This window comes from Silurus aristotelis (genome assembly GCF_946808225.1).
Source record: "Silurus aristotelis genome assembly, chromosome: 4".
NCBI classification, from domain to species: domain Eukaryota; kingdom Metazoa; phylum Chordata; class Actinopteri; order Siluriformes; family Siluridae; genus Silurus; species Silurus aristotelis.
Window position 1 is genome coordinate 30,920,993 of NC_139577.1, and position 20,957 is coordinate 30,941,949.

The 20,957-nt window shown below is 40.8% G+C and overlaps 2 protein-coding genes across 3 annotated transcripts in view; one reads left to right on the forward strand and one right to left on the reverse strand.

Moving 5' to 3' along the window:
- tmem184c (transmembrane protein 184C) lies at window positions 1-14,959 on the forward strand. The gene is made up of 10 exons (XM_083538767.1): window positions 1-310; window positions 4,047-4,177; window positions 4,569-4,605; window positions 7,537-7,742; window positions 8,030-8,104; window positions 8,513-8,606; window positions 10,712-10,824; window positions 11,986-12,085; window positions 12,170-12,341; window positions 12,948-14,959. Exons 1-10 carry the CDS (start codon window positions 194-196, stop codon window positions 13,250-13,252), a joined length of 1,350 nt encoding a protein of 449 aa, XP_083394893.1. The 5' UTR covers window positions 1-193; the 3' UTR covers window positions 13,253-14,959.
- prmt9 (protein arginine methyltransferase 9) overlaps window positions 14,677-20,957 on the reverse strand; it is a 15,239-nt gene continuing 8,958 nt past the window's right edge. For both annotated transcript variants that reach the window (XM_083538666.1, XM_083538667.1), the window contains exons 9-13: window positions 19,940-20,117; window positions 19,083-19,743; window positions 17,527-17,680; window positions 17,321-17,443; window positions 14,677-15,814 (exon numbers count right to left, since the gene is read on the reverse strand). In XM_083538666.1, coding sequence (XP_083394792.1) covers window positions 15,569-15,814; window positions 17,321-17,443; window positions 17,527-17,680; window positions 19,083-19,743; window positions 19,940-20,117 — 1,362 coding nt within the window. In that variant the 3' untranslated portion in view covers window positions 14,677-15,568. The remainder of the gene's footprint in view (window positions 15,815-17,320; window positions 17,444-17,526; window positions 17,681-19,082; window positions 19,744-19,939; window positions 20,118-20,957) is intronic.

Sequence of the window (20,957 nt, forward strand, 5' to 3'; positions counted from 1 at the left end):
AGCTACGTCACAGGAAGTTAGCATGAGCGCTAACCCGTTTCAAGCTGCGTTTGTTTACAATGAATCAGCTGATTTGGGTCAGGGTTCCTCCGAGTTCTTTAGTGTTTCTCAGAAGCCTGTGTGATATTCCAGCACAGCGGATCTCTAGCTGTATGTGAGGAGAAAGAAAGGAAGAAGAATTGAGCAGGAGAAGATGCCGTGCACTTGTGGGAACTGGAGGAGATGGATCAGACCTCTGGTGGTGCTCCTCTACATCTTGCTCCTGTTGGTGGTTCTCCCTCTGTGCATATGGGAGCTGCAGAAGTCCGAGGTCTGCTTCATTATTAACAGGAAACTTCATCATTATACACACATCTGTTCATACTGATAGTCTCAGTTGCACACTGCTCCTCAGTTGCACACTGCTCCTCAGTTGCACACTGCACCGTTCACATCCTTTTGTCAATAGTACATATATACTCATTTGTATATTACTGCTCATAGTACATATTAGATTAGATTAGATTAGATTCAACTTTATTGTCATTACACATGTACAAGTACAAGGCAACGAAATGCAGTGTATATACTCACCTGTACATTATTGATCCTAGTACATATCTATCCACCTGTATATTATATTCATAATACACATATTCATCTGTATATTATATTTAAAGTATATATATATTCATCTGTATATTCATAGTACATATACATCTGTAAATTACTGTTTATAATCCTATATTCAATTCTATTCAACTTATATAAATCATGTAACACTGTATATCCTGCACTTGCTGTTATTGCACTCTGGTTAGACCCAAACTGCATTTCGTTGCCTTGTACTTGTACAACTTGTCTAATCTAATCTAATCTAGTCATGTAGATCCTGGGCTCAGGGATGGTTCAAGGTGTAGTTTTCCGTAGCGGTGATGTTTAGGGTTTAGATTATCAGTAGCGCTGATGTTTAGGGTTTAGGTTTTCAGTAGCGCTTATGTTTAGGGTTTAGATTTTCAGTAACTGCGGTGATGTTTAGGGTTTAGATTTTCAGTAGCGGTGATGTTTAGGGTTTAGATTTTCAGTAACTGCGGTGATGTTTAGGGTTCAGGTTTTCAGTAGCGCTTATGTTTAGGGTTTAGATTTTCAGTAACTGCGGTGATGTTTAGGGTTTAGATTTTCAGTAACTGCGGTGATGTTTAGGGTTTAGATTTTCAGTAACTGCGGTGATGTTTAGGGTTTAGATTTTCAGTAGCGGTGATGTTTAGGGTTTAGATTTTCAGTAACTGCGGTGATGTTTAGGGTTTAGATTTTCAGTAACTGCGGTGATGTTTAGGGTTTAGGTTTTCAGTAACTGCGGTGATGTTTAGGGTTCAGGTTTTCAGTAACTGCGGTGATGTTTAGGGTTTAGATTTTCAGTAGCGGTGATGTTTAGGGTTCAGGTTTTCAGTAACTGCGGTGATGTTTAGGGTTCAGGTTTTCAGTAACTGCGGTGATGTTTAGGGTTCAGGTTTTCAGTAACTGCGGTGATGTTTAGGGTTCAGGTTTTCAGTAACTGCGGTGATGTTTAGGGTTCAGGTTTTCAGTAACTGCGGTGATGTTTAGGGTTTAGATTTTCAGTAGCGGTGATGTTTAGGGTTTAGATTTTCAGTAACTGCGGTGATGTTTAGGGTTTAGGTTTTCAGTAACTGCGGTGATGTTTAGGGTTTAGGTTTTCAGTAACTGCGGTGATGTTTAGGGTTCAGGTTTTCAGTAACTGCGGTGATGTTTAGGGTTCAGGTTTTCAGTAACTGCGGTGATGTTTAGGGTTCAGGTTTTCAGTAACTGCGGTGATGTTTAGGGTTCAGGTTTTCAGTAACTGCGGTGATGTTTAGGGTTCAGGTTTTCAGTAACTGCGGTGATGTTTAGGGTTCAGGTTTTCAGTAACTGCGGTGATGTTTAGGGTTCAGGTTTTCAGTAACTGCGGTGATGTTTAGGGTTCAGGTTTTCAGTAACTGCGGAGATGTTTAGGGTTCAGGTTTTCAGTAACTGCGGAGATGTTTAGGGTTTAGGTTTTCAGTAACTGCGGTGATGTTTAGGGTTTAGATTTTCAGTAACTGCGGTGATGTTTAGGGTTTAGATTTTCAGTAACTGCGGTGATGTTTAGGGTTCAGGTTTTCAGTAACTGCGGTGATGTTTAGGGTTCAGGTTTTCAGTAACTGCGGTGATGTTTAGGGTTCAGGTTTTCAGTAACTGCGGTGATGTTTAGGGTTCAGGTTTTCAGTAACTGCGGTGATGTTTAGGGTTCAGGTTTTCAGTAACTGCGGTGATGTTTAGGGTTTAGATTTTCAGTAACTGCGGTGATGTTTAGGGTTTAGATTTTCAGTAACTGCGGTGATGTTTAGGGTTTAGATTTTCAGTAACTGCGGTGATGTTTAGGGTTTAGATTTTCAGTAACTGCGGTGATGTTTAGGGTTCAGGTTTTCAGTAACTGCGGTGATGTTTAGGGTTCAGGTTTTCAGTAACTGCGGTGATGTTTAGGGTTTAGGTTTTCAGTAGCGCTTATGTTTAGGGTTTAGATTTTCAGTAACTGCGGTGATGTTTAGGGTTTAGATTTTCAGTAACTGCGGTGATGTTTAGGGTTTAGATTTTCAGTAACTGCGGTGATGTTTAGGGTTCAGGTTTTCAGTAACTGCGGTGATGTTTAGGGTTCAGGTTTTCAGTAACTGCGGTGATGTTTAGGGTTCAGGTTTTCAGTAACTGCGGTGATGTTTAGGGTTTAGGTTTTCAGTAGCGCTTATGTTTAGGGTTTAGATTTTCAGTAACTGCGGTGATGTTTAGGGTTTAGATTTTCAGTAGCGGTGATGTTTAGGGTTTAGATTTTCAGTAACTGCGGTGATGTTTAGGGTTCAGGTTTTCAGTAACTGCGGTGATGTTTAGGGTTCAGGTTTTCAGTAACTGCGGTGATGTTTAGGGTTCAGGTTTTCAGTAACTGCGGTGATGTTTAGGGTTCAGGTTTTCAGTAACTGCGGTGATGTTTAGGGTTCAGGTTTTCAGTAACTGCGGTGATGTTTAGGGTTTAGATTTTCAGTAACTGCGGTGATGTTTAGGGTTTAGATTTTCAGTAACTGCGGTGATGTTTAGGGTTTAGATTTTCAGTAACTGCGGTGATGTTTAGGGTTCAGGTTTTCAGTAACTGCGGTGATGTTTAGGGTTCAGGTTTTCAGTAACTGCGGTGATGTTTAGGGTTCAGGTTTTCAGTAACTGCGGTGATGTTTAGGGTTCAGGTTTTCAGTAACTGCGGTGATGTTTAGGGTTCAGGTTTTCAGTAACTGCGGTGATGTTTAGGGTTCAGGTTTTCAGTAACTGCGGTGATGTTTAGGGTTCAGGTTTTCAGTAACTGCGGTGATGTTTAGGGTTCAGGTTTTCAGTAACTGCGGTGATGTTTAGGGTTTAGATTTTCAGTAACTGCGGTGATGTTTAGGGTTTAGATTTTCAGTAGCGGTGATGTTTAGGGTTTAGATTTTCAGTAACTGCGGTGATGTTTAGGGTTCAGGTTTTCAGTAACTGCGGTGATGTTTAGGGTTCAGGTTTTCAGTAACTGCGGTGATGTTTAGGGTTCAGGTTTTCAGTAACTGCGGAGATGTTTAGGGTTCAGGTTTTCAGTAACTGCGGTGATGTTTAGGGTTTAGATTTTCAGTAGCGGTGATGTTTAGGGTTCAGGTTTTCAGTAGCGGTGATGTTTAGGGTTTAGGTTTTCAGTAGCGGTGATGTTTAGGGTTCAGGTTTTCAGTAACTGCGGTGATGTTTAGGGTTCAGGTTTTCAGTAGCGGTGATGTTTAGGGTTTAGTTCTTTAATAATAATGGTGTTCTGGGATTAGTTTGTACAGCAGTAGTGATATTTGAAGATTAGTTTTTTCCTGCAATATTGATATTTGTGATGTTTAGAGTTTAGTTTTTCTGTAACAGTAAATTTCAGGGATTATTTTCAACAAAATACAAACTTTATAACGGAATATTTTGGTTCTTCATGATGATCTGTGAGGTTCTGATCCGATCTTACTGATCATTTTTTTCCTGACTTACAGGTTGGCACCCACAACAAAGCCTGGTTCATCGCCGGCATTTTTGTGTTCATGACAATTCCCATATCACTTTGGGGGATACTTCAGCATCTAGTGCACTACACCCAGCCTGAGCTGCAGAAACCTATCATCAGGTGAGAACAATATCAAGCATTAGAGTTATATCAAGGCAGTGTATTTTAGTGATCAGTATCAGGTTAAACAATTCATGTAGCTTTATATGCTCAGAAAAATTATTAAAAACCCATAAAAAAAATCACCAAAAAACAGTAATGTTAAAAAAAGAGGAAATAAACATATGTTTAAAAAAATGATAAAATTGTGGGGTCTAAGGGTCTTTGCTCAGGGGCCCTGTAGTGGCAACTTGGTGTAGCCGAGACTTGAACTCACAACCTTCAGATCCAAAATCCACCTCCCAATATAGCGCAGTGTCAGTCTTTCAACTCTCCACATTTAAACCCAGAGTCTTGAAGCGTCTTCACGTTGCCATGTGTAATTAATTTCCCCCTTTTCTTTTTTTTTAAGGATATTATGGATGGTTCCGATATACAGCTTGGATAGCGTAAGTATTATTCCGTCTTCTTTCTCTAAACCGCTTCCAAAGTGCTGCGTCGGAGCCATTTTTAGCATGGTGTCCATTCAGCAGTGTCGATTGAGGACTTAACCTGCAGAAAGCACATGATTTCAGTTTGGGAGTCCTGAATTTGCGATCTGATTATCAAATGTGCGTCATGCGTTTCTCATTCCTCTCCAGCAAATGCTAAACAGTCTTTCTGATCAGTTTGTTCTGATTATTAGAGCGCTGTTGAATTCTCGATTCTGATTGGTCAGAAGGTTTAATAAGACTATACAGACAAAAATTTGGTACGAGCGTAACAGTGCTTTATTGAACATCCAGTTCCATATTTTATCCCCATTTGCTGTTCTAATAGCCTTCACTTTTCTGGGAAGATCTTCCATTATTTAGTTACATGGGTGTTTGTTAAGTCAGGCACTGATGTAGGTGAGGTGAGGAGGCCTGGGGAGCAGTCAGCATTTCATTCACCACAAAAGTGTTTAATAGGGTTGATGTCAGAGCTCTTCAGCAGGAGATCTTTCACTCCAACCCATGTTGATGGCAAAAATTCTAAACAATTCTAAACAATTCTTAAAAAAAATGTCCATCCTGTCAAAATCTAATGTCTATTAAGCATATTTTGGCATTAAGGAAAATTTTTTTAATAAATTTTTTTTTTTTTCCGGAAGAACCACATATGAGTGAAAGTCAGGTGTCCTAATACTTTAATATTAGGGGAATAAAACACTTCAGCGACATCATAATATATAATAATAATCATAATCTTTATTTTATTTTATAGAGCGCCTTTAAAAGTTACATCTCAATGCGCTTTTCAAGCATAAAAATAGGAAAAAAAAAAATATTAATACAATAAAGAAATAAAATAAACATCATATAAAAAATAAATAAATCTATCCTCAAAAAAATAAAGTGAAACCCCCCCAAGTGCGAGTGGAGGAAAACGTATTTTGAGGGACATGTTGCACTTCATTGTTTTGTATGAGAAGTTTGTCTACCAGCTGAATATAAAACACTGCTCTGTCATTTCCAAGAAAATCGTCAACAACGTCAAAGGCTTTCCACGCAATCTTTTCTGGCCCAACTAACAGACCTCCGAACCGACTGTCACTCAAAAAAGCCCTCTTTGAGTATACCCTCAGTTATTGTTGGGAACATCTCTCTTAAATTAACGAAAACCATCGCCGTCTTTGTTCGTTGCTTTCACGAAATCCCTCATAAGTCCCAGTTTTATGTGAAGACGAGGAAAAAAGACGTTCGACGAAACGGTTTACGCGCCACATTTTTCTGTCCTGGAACTAACTTTTTTTTACAATCCTGTAACTCTTTGGCACGACCGTCCCTTTCACAGATGAAACAACAAACACTTTGTGTAGCCGAGCTGCAGTCTCATTAACAGAACAACGACTTTCAGATCTCCACAGATCTTCCAGTAGGTACTCGCCGCATTTCCATGTTCTCGTCATTTTCATTTCTGGTGACAGCAAACACCATTCCTGCAGTTTTGAAGTGTTTGGGTATTCAAATGACTTGAGTCAGCAGACACATTGGTCAAACGAAAGTAACAGTGCGTCACGTGGTCTTTCTGTTCTCGCCTCATATCATCAGGACGGCAAACGGCATTGTCTTCCGGGTGCCTCTAAACCGACAGCACACGTCACGCAGCACACGTGAGGCACTAATTTTACATCTCGAAGTACAGTTTCTTCACAGTCAGCAATCGTCTCTGATGAACAAGCGTATACTCGACACAAATACAGCAGAATGCATCGCGGCTGTTAAGACATCGACGAGACGTATCGACCGACACCAATCGTAAAACATCTAAATCAGAGGTCCACAACCTTTTTTACGCCACGGACCGGTTTAACGTCAGACAATATCTTCACGGAGCGGCCTTTAAGGTGTGGCGGCTAAATACAACAAAATAAAATGATACGACCATAAAAAATATTTCTAAATCTAATAATAAACGTGAATCCATGGTGTTTTTTGTTTATTTTGCTCGCTTGGGGGTTTGAATTTAGCGGTAATGTATTATGTGTTAGCGGCGGGAGCCCCTTTAAGAAGGTAGCGGATGGAGGTAAGACATGTGACCGAGGCATCATGACATGCATCAAGAGTGAGTCATAGACAGATGTGGAGGAGAGAATCCGCTAATTTTCCAAAATAAAACCGTTCAGAATCAGATAATAAATAAAACGGAAATAATGCAAGTTATGTATTTTTTCTGTGCGGCTCGGTACCAATTGACCCACGGACCAGGGGTTGGGGACCACTGATCTAAATGACTTGTTACAGTGCTATTACGGCAATGCTATATTCTGAAACACTACATACATGTGGTTGATATTAATCCAATGAGCAGCATCTGTGCATGTAATCCACTTCTATAAAGTGTCAGGCTGACTCCGGCCTACTCCTGTCCTGAATTCATGCCTGGACATGCCCAGACTGCACAAAACATTGTTCCTAGGTCTCTTATGGAAAATGTTTGGACACAAACATTAAGGAAAAACATTTTCGTGATCAGCAGCCAAATATCTATAGGGACCAGCCAACAGTGTTCAAGAAGCAAAAATGTTGTTGTGCAGTGTAATTAATGGGCAAAAACATTAAAGATTATTATATTTTTGAAAATGACCCCAAAAAATCGCATGCCAATGTAATCCAGTTCACCTGAAAGGAAAATATGTACAAAACTGCAAATCTATTAAAAATAAAAGACAACTGGAAATATACAGCATGTACAACAATCCTAGTTCTACTTGTCTTAATATACCTGCTGTAATATGATGTTTTTTTATTAATATAAGTGGTTATGTTTGACACACTTTGTATCAGAGGGTCTCTGCCCCGTGTCTCAAGGCGTCTTTGACCTGAAAAACGTAACTCGATTTCTCTTCCTGCCTGTAGTGGATTGCTCTGAAGTACCCGAAAATCGCGATCTACGTGGACACGTGCAGGGAGTGCTACGAAGCCTACGTCATTTACAACTTCATGATTTTCCTGCTAAACTACCTGGAGAAGCAGTATCCCAACCTGGTGCAGATGCTGGGGGCACAGGAACAGCAGAAACACCTGCCGCCGCTCTGCTGCTGCCCGTCCTGGCCCATGGGAGAGTGAGTACTTCATTAGAGAGGTTTGTGGTGGTCATGTGATTCAGAGTTACGTGCAAGGCCACTCCTGATTGACCCATGGGTATTTATTGAAGGACGGAGGATTCACCAAAGTTCTTCAGTAACTTAATGGATCTTTAGGCTGTTGAGGTGGAACTATTCTCAGAAAGTTTACCAATGAATGGACCTTCAAGCCAAATTTGTTGCTTCATCACATCACTTCAGCACTGATTATTGTTTGATTACATCCTGATGTGTTGATTTGTGATTGTTGAATGCTGTGTGTGCAGGGTCCTGTTGCTGAGATGTAAGCTGGGTGTCCTGCAGTACACAGTCGTAAGACCCTTCACCACAGTCGTGGCAATGTGAGTGTCCCATTTACTCACCAGATGATCGCAGATGTTGAGCTATTTTATGAGTTGCTCAGTAGCTCCTGGTTCCATAATCTAAAATGACTGTATATGACTGTAGAAAGAACATTACTCCTAATCACACACTCCAGTGCTCATGTTCGTTCTCACTCTTTAGTGTTCTGTATTGTTTAAAGTCTATAATCACACTCTTGATGTCACCCAAATGAGGATGGTTCCCCTTTTGAGTCTGGTTCCTCTCAAGGTTTCTTGCTCATAACATCTAATAGTTTTTCCTGGTCACAGTCTCCATGGCTGCTCATCAGGGATAAATACATGAATAGTTGTATTTATCCCTGAATGAATAGAATGAATAGAATCATCTTGATGAAGAATTTGCATGTTTTTTGTGTGTGTCTTCAGGATCTGTCAACTTTGCGACATTTACGATGAAGGCAACTTCAGCTCCAAAAATGCCTGGACCTATTTAGTGATCATTAACAACGTCTCCCAGCTCGTATGTACCTCTTTCTTCATCGTTCTCGGTACTATAATACACAGAAATATGTGAAAGAACTGAAATTGCTCCAAGTTTCACCTCACACAGATCAGTACAACTTTTTTTTTTAGGGTGTTTATATTTGTATCTCAATAAAGTCTTGGCAAAATCGTCACTTTTAACCAGAGCTGAAACGATTCCTCGAGTAATTCGAGGGGCGAAGAGAAGCTTCAGGACAAAAAAAACACAGCAGTTCAGGATCATTTTAAACTAAAACACAAAGAAAACACCATACAGTGTGTTTTACCTTTTTTTTTTTTTTTTTTTTTTCTGTAATTCGAAATGTATTTTTTATTATTTATGATTTTTTAAAATTAGAGTTATGAGTAAAAAAAAACAAGCCAATACAAATAAAATAAAAAGAAATTTTTCTTTTAAATAAAAATATAAAAATCAATTACTTACGAAAATTTATTTTGATGTAATCTGGCAACTAAATGCACTAAATGGGTTTATTTTTCACTGATATTGTTGTAATTTCAGCAATAAAAAATTTTCTGAAAAGGAATATTTTGTTCTTTAATGAAGAAAAATTACCGTATTTTCCCGACTATAAGCCGCTACTTTTTTCCCACGCTTTGAACGCGGCTTAAACAACAAAGCGGCTAATTTATGAATTTTTCCGCGGTTTTTCCCGGTTTCACAAACTTCATGCCAAAAAACTGAACCCCATAACATTAAACCAATGAAATTGCAGAACGGCTTCAGGTGAACCAATGAAACTCTTTATATTAAATCGGCTCCCACTGAATCGGGCCGCACCACATCAAAAATATGGATGAGGTTCCTCTGACGTTTAAAAAAACGCACTTCACCTGTGTTCTGAGCTGCACGGTATCGGAAGAAAAGATTCACCGATGGTGATTTTTAAACACACGACGAAGCCGAAAGAAAAACTCTCGAGAGAAATAGTTGTGAAAGGGAGGAGGAAGAGAGTGAACAATGTTTTTCTTAGTAGGCTACTGTTTAGATACAAGCCGTGTAACAGACACTGTCTTTCATTAAAGCCTGTGTAAAGTTCATTAGTTTTAATGTAGACAATTCAATTCAATGTGCGGCTTATAGACAGGTGCGGTTTATTTATGTTTAAAATAAAAATCTTTGCCAAATTCAGTGGGTGCGGCTTATATTTGGGTGCGCTTAATAGTCCGGAAAATACGGTACTTCTTTTCCAATTACTCAATTAATTGATGTACCATGTGGTTCTTACCCAAACTAAACAAACTTGGAGGCACACAGTTTTGTTGATGTGACTGATCGCAAGATGACTCGAGGGTTAGCAGAACTCTCTCTCCAACCCAACATTTAGCCATTTTCACATTTTTAAGGCTTGTTTTTTAACTCTACTGAACAGCGTTTCAGAAAACTACCTCATGGACTTGGAATAATACAATTATATACGATGTCTTTTGATGCGGTAGCATGAAATTTTCCCTTCATTTGAACTTTGAGACCCAAACATGTTCCAGCATGATGATGATGCGCTCCATGAAGATATGCTTTACATGGTTTGGAGTGGATGATCCCCTGCCATAAAGCTCTTACCTCAACCCTATTTAACACCTTTGAAATGGGCACCCCGGGCCTCCTCACTTGACTTTACTGAATGAGGTTTTTGTGGTAAAATGTAATTTCCGTATCCATATTTTCAACTTCGCTCCTCTTAAAAAAACAAGTCGAAATAGATGATAGCTTGTTATCAGAAATTATTCTTGCAATGGCCTGAGACGACCTTTTCTTTGTACTTCTCTGCAAAACAATGAAGGATTATTAAGGCATTCCCCAGACAACATGATAATAAATCATATAAAATACAGACATCGAAATATAAAAAAAAAAGTGGTACAGGAAGATATTAATAATTAAGAATAAATCTAATATATACTGTATATACTTATAGCAAGTCGTAGGATCCTAGTCATGTGACCTTATACATCACGATTGGCTGGTTTTATTTCCCCCCAAAAAAAATTACAGTGGCCATCAGTGACCTTACAGATAAAATCATTTCAATTTGATCATAAAATCTAATCTAATACAGCGTTTACTGTTTCCCCAATCAGTTTGCCATGTACTGCCTGGTGCTGTTCTACAAAGCATTAAGAGAAGAACTCGGGCCGATCAAACCTGTGGGCAAATTCCTGTGTGTCAAACTCGTCGTGTTCGTCTCCTTCTGGTAAGCAAACACAAATACATCATGAAAGTGCTAGCATAACGTAGCTCTGAACGAGCAGAATTATTTATATTTACACAGATCAGGCGTAACATTATGCACGAAGACAAAATACTCTTGTAAAGGTTCTAAAGTAATTCCGGTGTTTTAAATGATGTAAATCATCAGGACACCAAACGGAACTTTTGCGGTGTTTCCACGCGGACGGATTTAATCGCCGGATGTGCGCATCGCGGCGGATTTTGGTGTTTCAATTTGAAGGGTTTGGTTTGATTGGAGTTTTTAATAAAAAAAAATAAATAAATAAAAAATTGTGTATCTGAGTAGAGAAATGAAACGTGTTGCATTTGAATTTGTTTGTTTATATTTGTAATAAAAATGGTGAAAATGGGAAATGTGAACTGCATTAATCACTCATTAATTAAATCAGTGCCATTAAAATTCATTTGCGTTAATGCATTTTATATATATATATTGCATTAACGCAAATGATTTTTTTATATATATGTATATATACAGTAAAACCCCGTTGTACGAGCAAAATTCGTTCATGAAAATTGCTCGTAGGTCCATTTGCTCGTACATTCGAACTGATTTTCCCCATAGAAATGAATGTAGAAGTGATTTAATCCGTTCCAAAACCCATGTGGTAGTGTTTGATTGCAAGTGTGAGAGATTGAGTGTGAGACGCGCACCACGCTCGTAACCTTCTTGGTTTCCATGGTAATTCTATTTAATTTCTCGAAATTTGCTCGTGAAATAGGGTAAATTTTGCGAGCAAGGTCGCTCGTATCTCCGTTTGCTCGTACAACAGGGTTTTATTGTGTGTGTGTGTTTATATATATATCATTTATGCATGTGCTATGGTTCAATTCTGGACTGCATTCTAGAAACCTAAACTGTCAATACCTCTGGAGTGATTGTGATGGTCAGAACACTTTCTGTCTGTCTGTCTCTCTCTCTCTCTCACACACACACACACACACACACACACACACACACACACACACACACACTCTGCTTATGGATTAATTAGAGGCTATAACCCTGCAATATCTTCATTACATGATGAACAGATGATCTGTTGTACAGCTGTGGTGTAAAGACAATCTGACTCTCTGTGTTGAACACACTGCTAACCCACACACACACTCTCACACACAGGCAGGCGGTGCTCATTGCGTTACTTGTAAAGGTTGGCGTGATTTCAGAATCTCACACGTGGGACTGGGACAGCGTGGAGGCCGTGGCCACAGGACTGCAGGTATTCCGTGATTTCACTTCTGCATATGTGCCTGTTTATTCCCTCTACTTCAGTAAACCTGACTGATCTGCGCTTGTGTGGCAGGACTTCATCATCTGCGTGGAGATGTTTCTGGCTGCCATCGCTCATCACTTCAGCTTCACATACAAGCCGTATATTCAGGAAGCAGAGGAAGGATCCTGCTTCGATTCCTTTTTGGCCATGTGGGACATGTCGGACATACGGGCCGACTTTTCGGAGCAAGTGCGCAACGTCGGTGAGGAACTGATGAGCTTCAGAAAATGGGTGGATAGATATTTGGATAATGGGAGGGAGGGGCAGATGGGTGGGCGGGCAGACAGAAATAAAGTAACTACATATGTATAGATAGATACAGACAGATAGATATTCTGTATACAGAGGATCTACTCATGTGGATACATAGAGATATACAGTAATGGATGGAGGGAGGGATATGTATAAATATCATTGATTGATGGATGGATAGATAGATGGATTGATAGAAAAATGAATGAACACATGGGTACAGAAATAGAAGAATAGAAGCATAGTCAGGTGAAAAGTAAATTGGACTGAAAGACAGGATCATAGACGGATAGATTTGTGTACAGAAGGGTGAATATAGAGTTTGCCAAAGAAATTGAAAGACTGGTGAGTAGAAATCAGATGGACAGATTCAGATTGATGAATGGATAAGTGTGTAGATGGACAGACACGTTGATGGATGCTAAAAGCCACAATCGGCAGCAATCGACAGACGAGACGAGATGAGAGAGGGAATGTAAAGGAATATCACAGTCCTATAGAATAAATATTCCAGTCTTACTTGAATCTCATCGTGCCACTGGTTGTTCTCCCACAGGCCGAACGGTTATGGGTCGTCCCAGGAAGAGCTACTTTACCCGTGACGCAGAGCGCGACGAACACAGGGGGCTCCTGTCCTCCGGCTCTCAGGACGCCACCGAGGCTTCATCCACTCCTCCATCTCCATCAGGCCGTTATCAGGGTCTGGGACACACCCGACCCCCTCACTCCCACTCTGCCCCTGCCCAACTCTGCTCCACCCCCTGGGAGGGAGACGTAGACGACGTAGACGACATCACTCCCACCGTGCTCTCTGAGGATCCTAAACACCAGGCGCACACAGACTACGCCCAGATTACTTAACACCTTATTCCCCAGGAACAGCAGCTTCAAAAGGGCACAGGGATTTCACTCCATCCAGGGATTTTATTTTGTGGGGGGGGGGGGGGGGGGGGGGGGCATTTCTGCCTTTCGTTCCTCTGCAGAAATGCATGTTTAATATTTAAGTCACCCCCTGTTCTCTTTACAATATTGTGAGGTTGCGGTAATAAAATATTCTATAATAATTAAAATAATCCAACACACACACACACACACACACACACACACACACACACACACACAGTGGCGAAATGCTGCTTTTGTTCCCCATCATGCCTGAGAAAACTGAACCATGGCCAAGGATAATGAAGCTAACGACTAAGCGGAGGTGCTAAAACTGTACAGCTGTAGCTTTTAGAGGGGTTTCCCCAGTACTACTGTATTATGGGAATAATACAGTACAGCCAACAGCGATTGACTGAAGGGGAAAGGACGGACAGATGGGGGAAAATTATACAATCCCTCGTGTTCAGTTCATTTCACCTCAGCCGGGGTGGGACTGTGGACAAAACCAAATGGTGGAGATTGTTATATTGTATGTAGTGTTGTTTTCTTTTGTTGGTCCTACATCTAAAACCAGATGCTGTTTCATCCATGTTCATGGTAAAATTTTCAGAGTTCCAAAATTCCAGGAATTCTAAAGACTGGAAATTTTCCCTGCGAATTGCAGAATAATTTTGGTTCAAACGAACAGATTTTATGCAATTTCATTTGAATTTCTCCATAACAGAGCATTCGTTCAATCCTGCGCACAAAAGTCTTGGCGAGTATTCACGTAAATTTACGTTAAAAAATTATATCTATAACTATATTATCAGTCATAAATTTCATTTTTTAAATCCATTCTTTTCACGTGTGTCAGATTACACCGCGTCCGCCAAGTGTTCCAAAAATGGATTCAATGCATTCATTATTTTCCTCAAAATTCTACAAACAACGTAATGACGACGTGAAAGAGGCGTGTTTAAAATCTTTGCAAATTTATTACAAATAAAAAAAAAATTTAATACAAAAATCGCACAAGTATTTACAGCTTCTGCTATGACACTCAAAATTGAGCTCATGTGCCATGTATATAGCCATTTCTTGACCAAATAGAATTTTCTCTCAGGATATAGCTCGGTATGAAAGGTAGGGGGCGTGGCTTCCAATTACCAAAGGCGGAGTTTTGTGTTAGGGACGGTTTAAATGCTTAGCAAAGCTTACTCTTTAAATAAATACGGAACTATTCCGTTTTCAGGCGAAACGGTTCTCGTAGAAATGTAAATACCGAATCGACAGGCCAGATCGTGTTCGTCTGGAGGATGTTTCATGAAATAAATAAAAAAACGCAAATATTGGATAGGAAACGTGTCTGGGCTGATTAGTAAAAATATTTTTTTGGTAGTGGTGGTGGTGGTGGTGGGGGGGGGGGGGGGTTGAAAAAGAGAGAATTTTTTTTTTTACCTGTAACCATAATTATATACATTAATAATAAAGTATATAAAAATATGATTAATTGTAAATGATACTGGTGTGATATCCAAGATGACTCGGACAGATGTTAATGCCGAGTCCGACTCCTGATTAATCACCGCTTTATAACTGCACTGCTCTGTTATAGGTGACGGGGATCTGGGTAGCACGGCTGTCTGTCTTCTTCCATGTTATAACATGTTTATACACCATTAAACATAACAGGACGATGTATCTCAGTGTGCTTGGTTGCTTTAATGATTTCTCTGGTCGCAAAGGCGCACTGATTTTTGAAGGTCGGTGCTCCTCGTGACTGTGCGTACAGCCTTGTGCTGCCATCTGTTGGCGAGTTACAAAATCGGTGTCGAACATTTTTGATACCACCTCGTATGAATAGACGCATTGCAGCGTTCCGTGCTTCATTAGGCCCGCCCGCTTTCCCTTTCGGGTTACTCTAGATGTCCATTTTGCGTTTTGTGCTTACGGACCCCCGCACTTTAAACCACTTCTTACAGAATTCACACAATGATAAATACCATCTCGTTGTCCAAAAAGAAAAGAAACACACTATAGACTGCATCTACCCCAAAAAAATAAAAAACACGTTCTCGCTTTAAAAGTGCGGCTTTTTTTTTTTCTTTTCTTTTTTTTTTTTAAAGTCTTTTCAAATCTAGAATTGTGAAGTTTCTGGCGTGCACGTGCTCCTTCCATTTCAAGCCCATTTTCCATAAAATCCGACCCATTAGGCAGATTCTTTGCAGTTTACATAAATGGAACGGGAAATGCTCAATTGCTTTCACCTACTGCACCGACTCTAATTCGTTCAAGTCCACAACCCTTTCCTTAATGAACTGCAGTTTCCTCCTTTCGCTCCTCTCTGAAAGCTGTCATAGAAATGCTGCTCTTGTGGAAAGAGACACACAGTCTGACCCAGTCACCTGCGCTGACCACCAGGGGGTGCTGCAGGATCACGGCCACCTGCTTCCAGTGTGAATCCGGCCTGAACGTGCTCACAAATATATCAGAGTCCAGGTAGATGTGGTACCAGAAGGGGATGGCTGTGACCCTGCCAGAGGCGTTCACTCGAACCTGGACAGGAACAGGGACAGGAAGTCATTATTTAGTGAGGACACACTGTATGCAACTGATACATGAACACACACTGGGCTGAACACATCCGTTCCTGCATCATTTCCTACTTTTCAGTCAATGTTTGTCAGATCTCTCTATATCTACAGTATCTCACAAAAGGGAGTACACCCTCACATTTAAGCAACTATTATATTATAATACTATAGATATGAAACTTGGATATATTTGAGACATAACTGACATTCAAAAGAACATGTCGCCCTCCCTTCAGAAACTCGACCGAAACGGCAGTTTTCCAACATGAAAACGACCACAAACACACCGCAAAGGTAACAACTGCCTTGATCAAAATGGTGAAGGTGATGGCCAGGTTTGTCGCCAAACCTGAAACCTATTGAGCACCTGTGGGGCATCTTCAAGCTAAAAGTGCAGAATCGCCATGTGTGTAACATCCAGCAGCTCTGTAATGTTATTATGGAGGTGTGGAAGAGGATCCCAGCAACAATCTGTGCAGCTCTGGTGAATTTCATACTCAGGAGGAATAAGGAATAACAAACTTACTTTTGTTGCCAGTTATTTAGAAAATCATGGCTGTATGTTGAGTTATTTTGAGAGGACAAAATCTGTACTGATATACAATCTGCACATTGAATCCTCTAAAATATATTCAGGTTTTATTTCTAGAGTATTGTCCCTTGAGAAGATACTAAAATGGTTGCTGAAATGTGTGGGGTGAGATGATGGATGGATGGATGGACGGATGGATGCATAGATGGATAAAACAGAGAAGATATTTTTTTTTCTGTTCTGTGTGCAGGAAGTTACAGCTCTACCTCTGCCATGTTAATCTGTATTCTATGTGACTCTCAGGACACGGCTCGATCTCCGTTTTGTTGTGATGCTCGAGAAAATGTTTAGCGAAGAAATCGATCTTCATATCGAATACTGGTCACTTTCTAAATAATAAAAGTGTAGCACCTCTAGTAATAATTCTATAGAATAACATTGTTTTTTTTTTTTTAAGATGCAAATATGTTAAAAACTGCCGGCAGCAGTGAAGCATGGTGGTGGAGGTTTCTTCACGAATTTGGAGCTGCATTGAACGGTGTCCTCAATACAGGAGTAATACAGGCAGATACTTATCCATTGAGGTGTCTGATTGGCCCTGAATTCGTTCTGCAGCAAAACAACAACAAATAACCTACAGCTAATGTCGTTCAGAGAAGAACCGGGGGGTCCTGCAAGTAATCGCTTCGGCCCCCACAGAGCCCTGATCCTGATTTTTAAGCGGAAAATGGGCAGCGAGCCCAAACGCCATCACGGAGTATCGTGGTCTGTTCCAGAAAACCGGCCTTGACACTACCCAGTGACTGCGGATGTTAACAGAGAGGGGCATTTTGTGTACTTTTTAATCATCTGCCCAAGCCAACATTTGTAAACGCTGGCACGTGTTCAAGAGACACCGCATTCCTGTTTGCGAAACGTGCATGTGTGAAGCTTTACCCGGACGTCTCTGCAGCTGTAGTTCTTGCTGCTGTCCATGAGGTCGAGGACGAACATCTCGGCCGGCGCGCTGAGACGCGTGCACTCCAGCGTGGACAAGTCCAAAAACACGTGAACGGGCACCTGGAAGAAGTCGGAATTCACGCTTTAGTGACGTTAACGCACAAAGAAAGGGCTCGCGTACAAAGCTGTGAGGTTAAGCGTACGGTGAACTGGTTGATGAAAGGGGCGATGTTGAAGCCCAGCGTGGGTTCTGTTCCCTGCACCGCGCTCTCCTGCAGCAGTGTGTCCGATTCCACCAGCACGCCGTAAATCACGATGCGCTCGGGGAAAATGCGGCCGCCGTCCTCCAGGAGACACCTTAAAAAAAAAAAAAGTGAAGTCTGTCATTTAAACCGGGACGCTTTTCTAAACCAAAGAGTCTCGTTTCACACCAGTAAAAACAGATGATGTCATCTAGCCAAAACAGGACCTCCTGATCTATACTTTATATAGTAAATAGCCATGTCAATATACGAGGGGCGTTCAAGTCAAACCGGGACTTTATAAAATAAAAGAACAAATTTCAAGGAGTGGAAACTGCCTTCATTCATTTATTGTAATTGTATTACTGCTACATTTATACAGGGAACCACCACGAGATCTTTGATACGTTTCCACAATTCGGATGTCTTACTGCGGCTGAGCGTCTCGTCACCATACTGTGCTTCAAGTCTTCTGTAGATATCTGCTTTTTTTTTTTTTTTTTTTTTGTTTTTTTTACAAAATACCTAAAACCACACGCTGTTCAATGCCGTTTGCCGTCTAGATGAACAGTCTGGACACACTGCCCGTATTAGCGCCACGCTAGCATCCATTTTTATACCTGTAGCATTAAAAGTCCCGAATTGACTTTATAGCCTTCACCTAAACACGAGTTTATTCCCCAGCCAAGAGATGAGTTTTATGGTTTTTCCACAGCTAACACCAGAGACTTCAGGATTTTACCAAACTATGATTTTAATCTTCAGGAGGTTTACACTACCCAGACATGGCTTTTTCATGAAGACTTGAGCAACTTAAACCAGATACTCCTTACATTTATGAAGTATTAAAATAAGAGGAAAATAATCCACATGCAAGTTATTTTACTTGAAACTACACGACCTGAAGTACTTCGTTCCTCATACACTACAGCAATCTGACTTTTTTTATTTTTAATTTGTAAAAAGAAATTTACTACAATTTAGTCAGTGTATTATTATATTTAATTCTGGGGAAAATACATGAAGTTATTTTCTTGATACCATTTAAACAATTGATTTGGTTTTAATAAAATAAAAAATACAGCTCGTCCTGTCCCTTTGAATCCCAGAAGACGAATGTGCTTGGCGTGGTAAACGTGAGGTAAAAAAAAAAGAATCAAAACCCAGCTAAACATGGCTTTTATCAGATTTCCCCTGCCAAAACAGGGTTCTGGGTTTTACTCCACTAAAACATGGCTTTTTTTGTTTTTATCCACTAAAACATGGCTTTTCTGGGTTTTACCCCAGCAAGAGAAGACTGGTTCTGCCCCACCAAAACATGACATTTTCCCTGCCAAGACGTGTCACCTGTGTTGCTCAAAGACATGAAAAGCTGTATGTTTTTTATCTTATTAACTTCCTATAAAGAGGAGCTGGTGAAAGACCATTTATATATTTATAGTAGTACCAGGTTTGAGTTGCCCAAGTCGTCATATTTCTGTTGTTTGTATTGAAGGAATCGGAGATAAAGCTCCTACCGAGCGAACGTGGCCTTCTCCATGAGGTTTTGTCTGAGCAGGCCACAGATCTCCACGCAGTCCAGCATGATGGCGCTCCACAGCTTTTCCGAGTCGGGCCTCTGCAGGACAGCCGAGTCGTCTTCCACATGGCCGAGCCAGAACTCGAGCGCATCCACGCGTACTCCGTTTTCCCGTGCCAAGAGCCGCAGCAGAGCCTGATGCTGCTGCTTCTCCACCGAGCTGTAGGCTCGCACCGGTGCTAATCGCGCTGCCATTAGAGAGAGCACTGAGAAACCTTCAGAAACATCCAGCACGTACAGCGGACCTGAGGAGGAGGAGGAACCTGATTCCTCTTTGACTTCTGACTGACGTGATAGGAAGAAGGAAAAAAGCTTGGCCAGTGCTTCCTGGAAGCACTCGTGATAATTGGCGTTGTTGAGGAGAGCGATTTCAGAACACTCCAGCAAAAACGGCTGAGTTGGAAGCTCATGGTCCGTCTGGAGGCCAGCCAGAGCACTGCAGAGCTCCAGTTCAGGATTTGAAGGCACTTCAGCAGAGGCAGCTTCATCCATGTGGGGCGTTTGGCTGCCGCTTGTTACCCCGGTGCAGGATACTCTCAGGTAAGCGTCTCTGCAGGAAACTTCCACCAGCAGTTCATCGGTGCACTTCACACTGTAGTCTGGAGGCAAGATCAGAATATTAACAGCGTTCTAGATCATATCACAGTGCTGTCCAGGTCTCCAAAGGCACTGTGATAAATTCTCTCTAACAGCAGCTCGGACAGCTGTGCGGCAAACCGTGAGTCTATAAACACTTTTTTTTCTAAATAGATACTACATTTCACCCTTTAGACGTTTCTTTGAAAGTAGTCTTACGAGACGGGACTGGGTAGATGGCCTGCTCCCAGCACGTGTCCTCGTCCGGGCCGGTGGAGATGCTGTTCTCCTGGTCCAGGTGCAGCTGAAACCACACGGCCAGTGCGTCAACATCTCCGTCCTTTATCAGTGGCACGCGAAGCTGAGCCGCTTCCCTCAGACACAGGCCTTCCAGCTCCTGCAGCACAATCGATCAGAGTTAATGAAGAAAAATGAAGAACCTGTTGTAACCAAAAGTGTTAGCGATCATCATGGTTGTACACGCCAATTACCGATCCAAATGATACCTTTTCTGCACGTTACCTGTTCAAGAACTGCATTTTGATGCCTAAACACGAGTTTATTGGATTCTATTCCCCCGCCAAGAGATGAGTTTTATGGTTTTTCCACAGCTAACACCTGAGACTTCAAGATTTTTACAGAGCTAGCACAGGGGCTTTCTGGGCTTTACCGATTTGAGCTGCTCTGAAACAACCTCAAAACATTAAACATCCACCTCCATGTTTGACTGTGGGAGTGAGGCAGTCTGATCACAACATCATTCCTGTTCTCCTTCTTATAGAAGTCATTTTATTAAAGCCAAAAATGTACAAATGAACCTTCTTCCAGGTTTTTTTTTTCCCAGCTTCTTCTTGTTTTTACCTTTTAACAATTTTGTTGCATGTGCCCCAAATCCCTACTTTTGCCATGCACTACATATAAAGAAGTCTGTATGTAAGAAAGTATGCAAGTAGATAAGTATTTATGTAAGATAATAAAAAAAGTTATGTTCCTTCTTTTTAGCTTTGAAAAGTGTGTTAATAACAAGAGTGTGTTAATAACTTGAAAAGAAAAAAGAGATAGAAAAACACAGAGAGAGAGAGAGAGAGAGAGAGATAGAGAGAGAGATAGAGAGAGAGAGAGAGAGAGAGAGAGAGAGAGAGGTTAAACAATATAATGAAATCATATTAAAAACATGCTGTGTTTTGTCCATGTGTTTGTTCCAGACATCAAACTTATCAAGGATAAAGTTCAACAG

Bases quoted from the DNA above. Each gene is read 5' to 3' on its own strand.
- tmem184c (XM_083538767.1), top strand. From the start codon at position 194: ATGCCGTGCACTTGTGGGAACTGGAGGAGATGGATCAGACCTCTGGTG. The intron at 4,606-7,536 runs GTAAGTATTATT...TCCTGCCTGTAG, and splicing joins CGATATACAGCTTGGATAGC to TGGATTGCTCTGAAGTACCC. The intron at 12,086-12,169 runs GTATTCCGTGAT...CTTGTGTGGCAG, and splicing joins CCGTGGCCACAGGACTGCAG to GACTTCATCATCTGCGTGGA.